The sequence below is a fragment of the Durotheca rogersii genome, assembly GCF_024521655.1.
Source record: "Durotheca rogersii strain YMJ 92031201 chromosome Unknown GGS23scaffold_16, whole genome shotgun sequence".
Classification (NCBI taxonomy): Eukaryota; Fungi; Ascomycota; class Sordariomycetes; order Xylariales; family Xylariaceae; genus Durotheca; species Durotheca rogersii.
Window position 1 is genome coordinate 122,411 of NW_026251247.1, and position 12,208 is coordinate 134,618.

The 12,208-nt window shown below is 55.6% G+C and overlaps 2 protein-coding genes across 2 annotated transcripts; both read right to left on the reverse strand.

Annotated features, from left to right (window-relative positions):
- Positions 1–4,714: 4,714 nt before the first annotated feature.
- Positions 4,715–6,710, reverse strand: GGS23DRAFT_128047 (P-loop containing nucleoside triphosphate hydrolase protein). Its single transcript, XM_051511137.1, has 4 exons — positions 6,276–6,710; positions 5,749–6,135; positions 5,154–5,610; positions 4,715–5,041 (listed from the first exon to the last, which is right to left on the reverse strand). Exons 1-4 carry the CDS (start codon positions 6,484–6,486, stop codon positions 4,921–4,923), a joined length of 1,176 nt encoding a protein of 391 aa, XP_051370423.1. The 5' UTR covers positions 6,487–6,710; the 3' UTR covers positions 4,715–4,920.
- A 12-nt stretch (positions 6,711–6,722) lies between these two features.
- Positions 6,723–9,130, reverse strand: GGS23DRAFT_574528 (uncharacterized protein). The gene has a single exon (XM_051516748.1). The coding sequence runs from the start codon at positions 9,034–9,036 to the stop codon at positions 7,426–7,428; it is 1,611 nt and encodes a 536-aa protein (XP_051370424.1). The 5' UTR covers positions 9,037–9,130; the 3' UTR covers positions 6,723–7,425.
- Positions 9,131–12,208: the final 3,078 nt, after the last annotated feature.

The window sequence follows — 12,208 nt, forward strand, 5'->3', positions numbered from 1 at the left end:
CCTAGGTACCTAGGGATCCGTCTACCCCGACAGCCCACTTGGAAAGTGCAAAGCTAGGTGGGCCGCCACTGACGCTAACAAACACCTAGCCTGGCAACACCCTGCACCTACCCGGGGGTGCCTACACCTATCTATTACTAAGTACCTACCTAACATCGACGGCCTCCCTCAACATCCTACACCTGCCCCCAGACACCGACTCGTCATGTCTATCCCGTATGCGCTACGTAGAATGTATTTTATTGTTATCCTCTGGTTATTTTATTCCTTTGCGAGGCCCAGCCCATCCTCATCTCCATCTTCATATGCGTCTCCCCCTTCTCTGTCCCTCTCTCTCTCTCGCGCATCTTCATCGCATTCGGTGGCATTTTCTCACCGTTGTACGCATACGCATACGCATACTTAATAACACGAGTCCCCCCCCCGGCAGCATAAATCCCAACTAGCCAAGTTAAGCACCGTAAGCCAGGCCTGGCCCTGTCTCTGGCTCTTCTATTTGCTGCAAATGCGGGATCCAGTCGACCAGCCCTTGTTTGAGATTCTTCGTCTCCCATCAACATGTGTTTCTGTCTTTGTGCTGCTTCCAATCCCCCCAAGGTCCTGGCCAATCGTTATCCCAGCCCTATGCACCGTGCCGAATCTCTCTTTCATCGTGTGGCCAATACTTCCGGCTCGCTAATACGACAAACAAATCAGGTCGGCCGTCCTACGACGGAAGGCCGTACATTCAATATCCGGCTGAGACCGCGATATTCTTTACCCACCCCGCCAACTCGCCCTATGTACGCACATACCTGCATGCCAAAACAGCTGTTACGAGAAATGCTGTCCGAAATCGTGTAGGTACCTATTTTTCCGCGCGGCATATTTTTCAACTGGTCTGGCCCCTCGCCTTACGCGCTTTGCTACCGTCTCCTTCTCTCGTAAAGCGACATTGCGGTAGATCGTACGCGACAAACCCGAACAAATCCGTGGGCTAAGCTGATACTACCAGCCCCCAAGCCACCACCCGATGGAGTGTCAACGCCATTCATTGGTGTCTTCGTGTTGAGTGAAGATCGATTGGCGCCGTGCAGGGCTACCTTGCCGCTCGCCGGATTATCCTAGCTGCGGCCCCTTTATTTTTGGGGCTGTACCTGAGCTCGACCCGCTTAGGAGAACATATGAGGCTTGGCCCAGGCTGACCAGAATACTACCCTCCACCCCAAGCTTCTTGGTGAGCCGTGTAGGAAATCCCGATAGTTATCAGAAACAGGTCAACATCCGAACACGACCTTCTCTGACGACATATTGAAAAGGGGGGCCAACAGCGTAACGATAATGACACGTATTTAGTTGCTGTGTCGAGACCCCCCTTTTCCCGTCCTACTTACTCCCTGTTCACCTTTCGGGTATGACAGAGGAACGAGGGACAACACGAGAGAGAGGCAGTACCACTGAAATTTTCGTAGCAAGTCTTCCGCGGCTCAAAACACAAATTCAACCGGCAACCGTCCAGGTTAGATCGAACCCCGATCAATTCATGCGTCACCACCATCCTACGTAAATATGGTCAACAAAGCCTCTCGGAGCGGCTGAGCTTTACGTGTAGTTCTGTCTAGTGGGGCGGCTTATGATCAACGAAGCCATCTTTTTTCTTGAAGGCAACAAAAAGAACGTCTTGATCTTCTCGATCCTTGAAAGGATCCAACGTTCAAGACTCATCAGCGTCGGCATTTCTTTGCCGTTAATTTTTCAAGTCGACGGAGCATTGGTGTCGATCCCGAGGACTCGGAAACGCTTTCGTCGCGGACGGCAGCCTCCGTTTCTGCTAGTAGATGTCTGCAATGCTATCAAACTTTAAACTGCTGCTCGACGTAGAAGAGAGCGCCTACCGGAGCACCGGCACATATCACATCACCGTTCGTCGACAGGTACCTACTAGAATACTCGTACGTACATTAGGTAGCTAACGACTCACGGCCGAGCCAAGTTGCCTAAGAATAGCAGCAGTGCGGTCCACCCAACGGGGACCCTTGCGAGGCCGTGAGTCGGTCACCAATCCATTGCAGGCTTGCCGGCAAACCCGTCCTCGTTTCTGATGTCAGACCAACAGGGGAGGGGAAGAGGCCTGCAGTCACGTCCGGAGGTGGTCGAGTGCAACTCTACCTAAGGGGTATCACACGTGGAAATACGTACACGCAGAGGCGTATCGTTTGATACAATACGCAGGAAACTTCGCCGTGGGTAACATCGAGTAACTGACCTCGAGTGCCTGTTGCCTCGGGCCATTTCTCGTGACCAGAGAATGAAGCTTAATACAGCCTGGCAATGTGCGACGAGTTCCTACGTGCTAGCCAGATGCAAGACGCGCCTAACTAGCTTGCGGAGGCTGGTCTTTAGGGGCTCTCGGCCTCTCAAAGCAAGTCGCTGCTGGAGGTAGCTACCTGCTGCTTCGTCAGGACGGCCTTGGGCGGGTGTTAAGGTCATCCCTTATTGTGCCGACATGCACAGCCATCGTCTACAGTCCTACTCGAAGTCTTCCAAGTGCCGGCTCGCACTATTTTCGGCTTGGGAGCCGAAGTCGACGTCATCACGAAGACTAGCCGCCCTTTGCGGAACTGTGCTCGACCGATTGATAGCGTGGCCACTAAAGCAAAAGGCGAAAGGAAGCGTTTGACGCTTTTCACTGTGGTAGTACTGCATCGCCTCATCTATAGCTGTGAGAATAACTGCCTCAGACCACAAAAACATGAACTAGGAACCCAGCTGGGGGTATACTCAGTATACAGTGGTATGGCGAATATGCCGCGCCCTTTGCTGGATATCTTTGGTCTCTACGTGCCAATCTCCTTACCTACCTGACAACACTACTACCGCTATCACACCATGTATAGTTAGGGGGGGCCGCCCTGTCCAAGTCCATTCCCTCCAGGTATGCGCGCCATGCTCATGGGAGAGACGGGAGGCCAAGATGGCCAATTGATGAACAGGGGGATCTTTGCTTCCTGCCTTACTTATCTACCTATATCTGATACGCATCTTGCCAGGCTACCGATCCCACGCACACAGCTACTATACCTACTAGCCTACTACTCGCCTCCTCAGCCCTACGATCCTCGGCGGAGGCTGGGAAGGCCCATACGACGGGGGTGCACACATGAGTACTCCCGCTCTCGCATTAACTGCCCAGCATAGGACGGCTCGGCCTCGTCAGCATACCTCCCTCTTTATAACCCACCTCGGCGCGCTACCGCATAGCACATGTTGGCGGTCTATAGTATAAGGTTTACATAGGCAGGTACGTACGGAACAGGCAGCCGCCATAAACCCTCCCCCCCGGGACACACCCGGCGGGGTGCGGCTGAACGCGCAGGCTATAACTATATTTTTTTATAGAAACGAGACGGCAACCCGGGCGACGACGGGGGCGCAAGACGTGTACACCCCGGAGCCCAGCTCGACCCGCTGCCCAGCTACGCCACCCGGCTAGCTTCTTCTGCGCGAGCGCGAGAGAGCGCCTAACCGGCTGGCTGGACGCCGAGGATCCGGGTTGGCAGAATCCAAGGGGGGCAGGGAGGGGGGGGTCAGCTAAGGAAGAGCCCAGGTACGGGGCCTCGCGCGGTCGGTCTGGCGTCGAAGGATGGCGCGAAGCACCTATAGGTTGTGCGCCTCTGCTCGCGGGACGTAGGACTCTCTCGGCTCGTCGCGTTGGCGCAGACGACCGCGGCTGCGCCTTCGCACGCATCGCGCATAGGACTCCCCACACGGGTATCTTGGCCCGTTTATGCTAGGTCTGGCGAGCAGATGGTACTAGGGCATCGTTGTATGCGCCGCGCTGCTGCTGCTAACGGCTTACACGCCGAGCGCCCGGGAGGGTCGCGGCTTGTGCGAGTGGGCATATGACATACAGCACTATGCCACCCCTCTTTCTTGGGTGAGGGTCTAGCTCTCTGGCTGCCTGGCTGTCCCTCGGATGCGGTACGCAGGCACAGAGAGGCGCCGCAAGGGTATCAGCCTGCCTCCTCGGCGCTGCTGTTGCGTAAGTGCGCGTGTAGATGTGCTGCGTGAGGGCCTGCTTTGCTTGCCTGCCCGGGCGCCTAAGCTATACCTACTATATGCTGCTTATTCCGTTCCCGTCTATCTGCTCCCTCAAGACCGGACGCGAGCCGTTCGACTTGCATGGCACACGCCCGAGACGGCTCTACGGATAAGGGTAAGTATAGGTGCGTAGAGATGTGTCGTCGCCGTCATCATCATCAGGGAGGGAGAGAGAAAAATGCGCCGTGTAGGAAGCTAGCTAGTTGCATATACCCGCCTGTACAAACGCAACACGTACGCACATGTTCGGGCCCGACCCCATAGACCCTCTTGTTCCGAGTATACACGCGAGACCCCGTCCGCGCCTGCGTGCCGGCGGGCCCTGATCCGGGCTCGTCCGTACACGGGAACGCGACAAAACGTCCTCCCTCTCGTGATCTAGCTTGACTATCCCCTCCTCTTGCCTCCTTAATCTTGCCGCCGCGCATGCGCGCTTTTATCCTCAGAACGGGCCTCAACTTTCGGTCCGACCATAAGAGTAACCCTTTTTATCCTCTTTTAGCTTTTATTTTCTCTCCCACTCCCCCCCCCTACCCCTACCCCCCTCTCTTCCTAAACTTCTCTGCGCGCCCTCCCCGGCTGAAGCCCGAGGGGGGAAATAGTGGTGTATGGGCCCGGTAGCAGAATCCCGGGATAGGGTTTCTAGCGCCTTCACTTCCCCTTTCCCCCGACACCGTCCGGCGGACGAACGGGGTAATAGACGAGACGAGGCGAGACGGGCTTAAGATACCGCAAGGTGTCGATCGCGCCGTGCCGCGTGGTGTTGCGTGGCGGCGCGCTCTCATACTTTTATATTGTGATTACTATTACGCCCCGCCCACTTCCCCTTCCTCGCCGCCATCACAGCTTCTGGTACTCCAGCTTGCCCTCCAGCTTCTTCGCCTCCGCCAGTTTGCGTACCGCCTTGTTGAAGTCGTCCTGGTTGACCGCGTCTCGGTACGCCTTGATGGCAAATAGGCCGCTAAGTGGGACATCGGATTAGCGTCCTGCAACGTGAACCGCGGGGTAATATGGCTTCGGGCATGGAGAAGGCAGAGAGGAGGAGGAGGAGGAGGAGAGGGGTATGGACTTACGCCTCCGTAACCACGTTCCGCAGATCGGCGCCGTTTAGCCCGTCGCTCATCTTGACGACGCTCTCGAAGTCGATGTCGCCCTCGGTAACGACGCTCTGGGCGTGGATCTTGAGGATCTCGAGGCGGCCGACCTCATTGGGGAGGGGGATTTCGATCTTGCGGTCGAGGCGGCCGGCGCGCAGCAGGGCCGGGTCGAGGGTGTCCGGGCGGTTGGTCGCCATGATGATCTTAGTCTTGCCGAGGTAGTCGAAGCCGTCGAGCTGGTTGAGCAGCTCCATCAGTGTGCGCTGGATCTCGCGGTCGGCGCTAGTGCCCTCTGAGAACCTGCGACCGCCGATCGCATCGATCTCGTCCATAAAGATAATGCACGGCTCGTGCTCCTTCGCGTACCCGAACATTTCGCGGATCAACCGCGCCGATTCGCCGATGTATTTGTCGACGATGGCGGATGAGACGACTGTTCGCGTAGAAGTGCGAAAAGAAATATTAGCTATGACGCCTATACCATGTCTGGGTTGGGAAGGATAAGAAGCGGGGCAGAGGGGAGGGGGGTTGGTCTTGACTCCGTCGGGTTGAGGAATGTATGTATTCGCACCTTTCAAGAAGTTCGTCTCCAGACTACTGGCTACGGCTCGCGCTAGAAGCGTCTTGCCCGTGCCGGGAGGACCATACAGAAGCACGCCCTTGGGCGGCTTGATGCCGACTCGCAGGAACAGTTCGGGGTTCTTAAGGGGGAGCTCGATTACCTCCCGTAGTTCGCGAATCTGGTCGTTGAGGCCGCCGATGCCGGCAAAGCTGACCTGGCCAGGGTCCTCGAGGGACATGTTGTAGACGAGAGGGTCGACTTCGCGCGGCAGCATCCGCATGATGGTCAGCGTCGTCATATCGAGCGCCACCCGGGTCCCTTGCTTCAGCTTCGCCTTGTCGACTTTCGATCTGCAGCCGACCACGTATCGAGGTCCGGAGGAAGCTTTGACAATGACTACGGCAGAGAGAACCAACGTTAGCAGAGGTACGCGGGAGAGTCATCCCCCCCTTCCCCTAGGAGGGAGGGGATGTAAGGGGGGGGGGTTGAGGGTAGAGCCTAGGGTGGTCTGCCGTGGCGGCGACGGGGTGCCTTACATCGCTCCTCATCTAGCTGCTTGAGCACCTCGCCGATGATCTGGCCGACGCTCTGCAGCGCCTTGATGTTCTCCTCGGTCTGGTTGAAATCCTTCTCCAGCCCCTTGATCTCCAGGCGCAAGGCCTTGAGCTTGGACTCCCATTCCCGCGACTCGATGAGCTTGGCCCGCAGGGCCTGGAGCGCGTGCTCCCGCTCTTGGTCGGCAGACATGCCTCTTAGAGAGATTGGGCGGCGGGGGGCGGATGCGTGAAAACGCCCGGGTCGAGAGAGAGAGATAGAAAGGGCTTTAGCGTGGTGGAGGGCGCCGGAGTAGAAGGCCGCGGCGTGTGGTGTCGTGCTGGCCGTGGGTGGGCGAGCTGGTGTGTCTGGGAAAGTTGGGAGGCGATGGAGCTTCGATGATGAAGTCGGCTCCAGCAGGCCGACTGCAAGCTGATGCGGCTTCTGTTTGCCTGGTCACACCTGGCAAGGACCGCTCCAACACCCGAGCTTCTGCCGGCCGTCACGTAATATACTGGATACATGCATGCATGGGGATGCTGGAGCAAGCAATATGCAAGAGATATGTAGGTATCGGGGGAGTTAAAGCATCAACTTCCTCACACTTCACAACTGCGTGTATATGTATGTACATCAGTGCTGCCAGCTCCTGGCGAATATGCTATTATTACAAGGTAGGTAGGTTATATAAATAACTAATACAATAACAAAATTGGCCATTCTATATAATACAGGGAGACTCTCCGCTAGGATAGAACGAACACCGGGTTTCTAGGCCGGGAATCCGCACCGATCTCCGGCCGGAGAGCCCGGACGAAGCGGATAGGCAGATAGATACAGCTCCGTTTGGCCCTCTGAAATGCTTGCTTAAGACTCTCTCACGAGAATGCAGCGCCGTGTAAAAACTATGCTTCTTGGGGGGTATAAGTTAGGTAAATCGTCATGGAGCAGCGTCCGAGGACTCCGTGCATGCTTGTGATAATAAGTATTAGCATGGCCCATCACCGAACCACTGCCGATGCGGACCAGCTCTCTCGCCAAAAAAAAAAAAAGAAAAGGAAAAACCCCTGAAGGTCTACCTCCCGGGCTTCCCAGGCGGAGCCTCGTAAGCATATACTCGTAACAAAAACAAAAAAAGCTTCAGACCCCCTTCTACGCGGTGCGGTGGCGCTGTTCGCTCGTCCAGTCGACCGTCATCTCCTCCCGCACCTTTCGGCACCACTGCCAGATTGCCGCTTCGAAGTTCACCCACACCTGGGGGTTGTTATTGTAAACCACACCCATAACGTCCACCTTCAGCATCACCTCCCATCGCAGCTCGGCGGCCTTGATCCAGTACCTCAGGTTGTCAGCGGACCGGTAGGGCTTTTGTGTGTCCGCGTGGAAGGTCCCGATGGCGCCGAACCGCCTCCGTGACTTTTTGACCGCTGAATTGTGGAGTTTGATGAGGCGAAGCCCGTTCTGCAGGCTCTCCAGGAACGGCGTCGGCAGCTGCGTTGCCTGGTTGGCGGGCGTCCACGGGGGCAGCGGCTCGGCCTCGGGATCGATCGAAGTGAGAAATGCGATCTCACGCTCGACGTCCCCTCCGGACCAGTCGCCTTTAAACCACGTCCAGCTCGCTCTCTCGGCACGTTCGGCCTTCTCGATCTCTTCCTCTTTCCTGAGCATGGATCGTATGCTGCTGATCCAGGAGGTCATCACGTTGCGCTCGTCATCCCTAGGGCCGCCAGCGAAATTTCTGGTCGCCATGTGCTTTAATACCTCCATGACGGACAGTAGCTCGGAGCGGATTTCCTTTTCGGGTTTGATCGAGTCCAACCGGTCCGGGTGCTCGTGCCCTGTGTAATATAGCTTCGCGGCACGGATAGCTAGCGTCATCACGTCGAGCAGCTGCACTCCTTGAACTTCGTGCCATGATTGCGGCGATTTGCCTCCTTGGGTAGGGGCCGTGAGAGCAAAGTCCTTAGGCGGCAGCTTGTCCGACGTCAGCGTCGTCTCCACCAACGTTCTCGCCGCACCATCCAAGGCCTTTGTCAAGTCTGCCTTCAGCTCCTCGATAGTGGGCGGCTTCGCGATCGGTTTCTCCCGATGGTTATAGGTGCTTGTGGTCGGTGGCAGGACATCCGGGTCTGGCTCTTCAAAGTCGTCGTAATAAAACTCATCGTCTTCAACGGGCGATTCCACTATGCTACCCCCGAAGTTCTGCGCGCCCAGGACCGGGCTGCTGCCCATCGAGGCGTAGGAAGAGTCGGCATCGGAGCCGGTGGGTTTCGGGCTGAGCGCGGTGCCATCCAGCTGCGACAGATCCAGGGTAGCCCTCGGGTGTCTCTTTCTGGCCAGCTGCCCACCCTTCCCGTCCAATAACCCCGTTCTCGCGAAGTAGTATTGGAGGTGGGATATGCTCCCTAGGCTGAGGACGCTCTCCCGGTGCCTCGCACTAGCGGCGAAATCGGTCCCTTGGGGCCTCGTATAGCCACGCCGTTTCAGAGGTTTATCAAAACTGCCGGTGGAGTAGCGGGAGGGGTTGCTACTACCGTCCGACTTGCCAGACTGGTAGCTCGCCGAGGAAAGTCTAGAGTACGCTTCGCTGCCGAGCGAGTTCCTGTATGACCCCTCAACGCTCGAGGTGCGAGAGACGGATGACGTAGACGAGAGGGCCCGATTCGAGTCGGCCCTCCTCATACCTATGGCCGCAGAGGGCGTCGTCTCGGGCGAGGGGGAGTCGCGGCTGAGGGCTGGTCGCTCGACTTGGTTGGTTGCCATGGTGAAGATGCCGGGAGCAGGGGGCAAGTATATAGACGATTCAACTAGTATATGTATGTGTGTATGTGAACGTATATATATATATATATATATACTCGGCAATATACGTATATGTGGTGGGCTGCACAAGTAGGTCAGGCAGGTCGGGGGCTCGGCAAATCGCAAGGACGAACTTGGGTCGGGAGAGGCGGGGGGAGAAGCAGAGAGAGAGCAGAATAACCAGGGGAATGAGTGTGCAGACGGAGGCCGTTCAACAGCTTCTTCTCGGGTCGGGCGAAGTGGAAGAGAATGGTTTCCTAGTAGGCTGGGTGAGTTGGCTTCGCGCGGATATGTGTTGCGAGCAGCGTGAAGTCCGAGGTGAAACCGGGAGGAGTAGGCAGGCCCTCGAGTTGATGGGATGGTGCCGGAGAATAAACAAGACCACATTTGCCATTGGAGGCACTCGGCCATGTTGTGGATGGGAATGGATCCTGTCGAGCGAGCGGCGGAGATGGGTACATTAGGTGCCTACCTAAAGGTACCAGCTTCATGCGCGTGCGCTGCAGGTAGACATGGGTACCCGTGTATGGCATGTATGGCACGGAGTAGGTACCTCCTACGGGTATGTGATATTGAGGATATTTGGCAAACCCCCTAGGCCAATCTTACGTTAGACACTAGGTACCTGGGTAGGTACCTCCTAAGGCACCTAGCCCGCCCTACCTCTAGCTATACATTAGGTACCTTAGGTACTTAGGTTAGGCCAGGTTAGGTGCCTCTGTGCATACCTTAGGTACCTACCTAAGGCAAGCTAGGTGGGTGCCTACGGTAACCCCACCCACAGAGAGGAAGTGGGGGGAGAAGAAGAAGCTATCCGCTGCCACCTGCTGCCGCCTGCTGCGAGTGCGTATATGCGTATGCGTGTAGGCAATAAAATCGAAATTGGCAATGAGCCTGGGGCTGTTCCCCTCGCGTCGGAATTGGGCCTCGGCTAAGTGGAGACGCGTAAAACGAAACGAAACCAGACGACGAGTTCGGCCAATTAGCGCATTCCCCTTTCTCTTCCCCCCCTTTTCCCCTAGATGCTGCGGACGGGGTGCTGCGTGCGGTGCTGAATTCAGTAGGTATGCGCACGAGGAAAATCCGTCAGGAAGAAAATAGTAATACCTACGAATACACATGTGAGGAGGGAAGTGGAGAAGGAAGAAGAGGGAGCTAAAGAGAGGCATCTGCCACAGTTCGTTTACTATCTAGGAGGTACCTTTTGCGAGAGGTATACGTACACGTTATTCGAGCACGGGCTGGGCATCATCCAAGCGAATTGCCTACTAGGAATATACCTAGGTAAGATACATCTACCTTAGGTACGTGATAGTATATGTACCACGAAGCATAGGCGCGCGTCCGAGACGTGTCCTATAAGTACGGCCACTCGACCTCATCTACATGTAACGTGGGCTATGAGGTAATCATGTAAGAGTGCACGTACAGAATCCGCCAACCGTCGGATCGTCACCATATATATATAATACGTAAGCTGCGTGGGTGGCGAGGTTTAATTGCGCTTCTCTCGCTCTCCCGTACTCGTCATCTGTCTGACGTTAATCAACTCACCCCCTTTTTTTATTATTATATCCCTATCGGTCTCGCTAGAATGAGAGGCCGTTCTATACGAGACTTCGAGATGCCCGAGTTCGCGCGTAAGGCAGAGCGCGTCCTTAGCTTCTCTCTCCCGACCTTTTTCAAGCGACTTGGAGCTAACCCCTTTCCCCGAATCCGCGGTCCTGGGTAAGACGTGTTGTGTTATATAAAAATAAAAATATAAAAAAATCCCACAATATTAACACGAACTATATATATACCTTCAAAGGAGAGCGACTCGGAGGTAGTTGAAGACTCCTCGTTACACTGTGAGACTAGTAGTGATCCCCCAGCTATCTTAGTGAACCCAGTTGTACGGGTGCCTTAGGGAGTGGATTTTAAACCGAAGGGGCGTAAGACGACATTCGGCGAAAACCCAGATTTGCTGGGAGGCATGACCATGTACCTACATACATTAGTATCGTGTAGGATAGGACGTGGGCAGGCCTTCGTCGGGTATGTGGTATATGTATGGACGCAGATGTAATATGCACACAAGACCTCTCTGGTGGGACTCCCAAGCCCTACACGTATTGTGGGCTATCAGGTACCTACCTAGTGACGTAAGATGTGGTGTATTGAATTAGTACGGCTGTTTAGCCAAGCATCACGACCGACTTTGCGGGCATCCCACGAATCATCCGTCGACGGACTGGATAGGCAAGGTAGATCACCTTATAGTCACCTATAATCACCGACCATGGCGGCCATGCGCATACATATGTAGGCATATGCAGCTCGAGTAACCCGTCACCCTCGCCCAATACATACACATGTATGTACTCCATGCACGCACACACTATGTGCGTAATAGCAGATGTCTCTTCTTCTATCGACGCCAATGCCTGCAGCGTCGCAGTCCTCATTTGCGTCTTTCCCCATCCTGGTCTAGGTAGTCCCGGACAGGACGCAAGGTAGCCTGGCTCTGGCCAACGGTTTGGCAAACCCGAACCCAATCCATGTTGGCGTCTGCGTGCACGAGACGGTTCCAAGGCATCCCTCTCCAACGCCGGGGGGATCTCTGATGCGCAATAGTAACTATAACGAATGCTATGAGTAGTTAGCTCGTGCGCCTGTTTGGGAAATGGCCGCGACTTACATATTACAAGAGTTACTCTCTACCTCTCTAGGTGTGTATGCTCTATACACTAAGGTACCACGTAGGCACGATAGGGAAAGAGAACTACCAATGGAGGATACGTGGACCCGGGTTGCCCAGCGATATACGGGTAAGAGTATACCGATGTAGTTTCGATGGTCTCGACCTAGAGACGACAAAGAGTGCGACGATCCGTAGAGGGCAAGCCAGCTTGACGTGCTATCCCATCTCCACACCTGCTGCTTCGTTTTATTAGTGTGCTGTGCCATCCGGCAGCTGGGTAGCTGGGCTTCTCGGATGCTAGGGTATTCGCTAACGCGTTGCTCAAGTCGCGGAATCCACGAGATGCCGGAGACTGGGTCCGATGGGTGGGCGACACCCTGATCGGGAGAGACAGCGGCCGCCCGTCGCCTCGTCCATTATTTAATTAAACGGAACCTGGCCCCGTGGGTG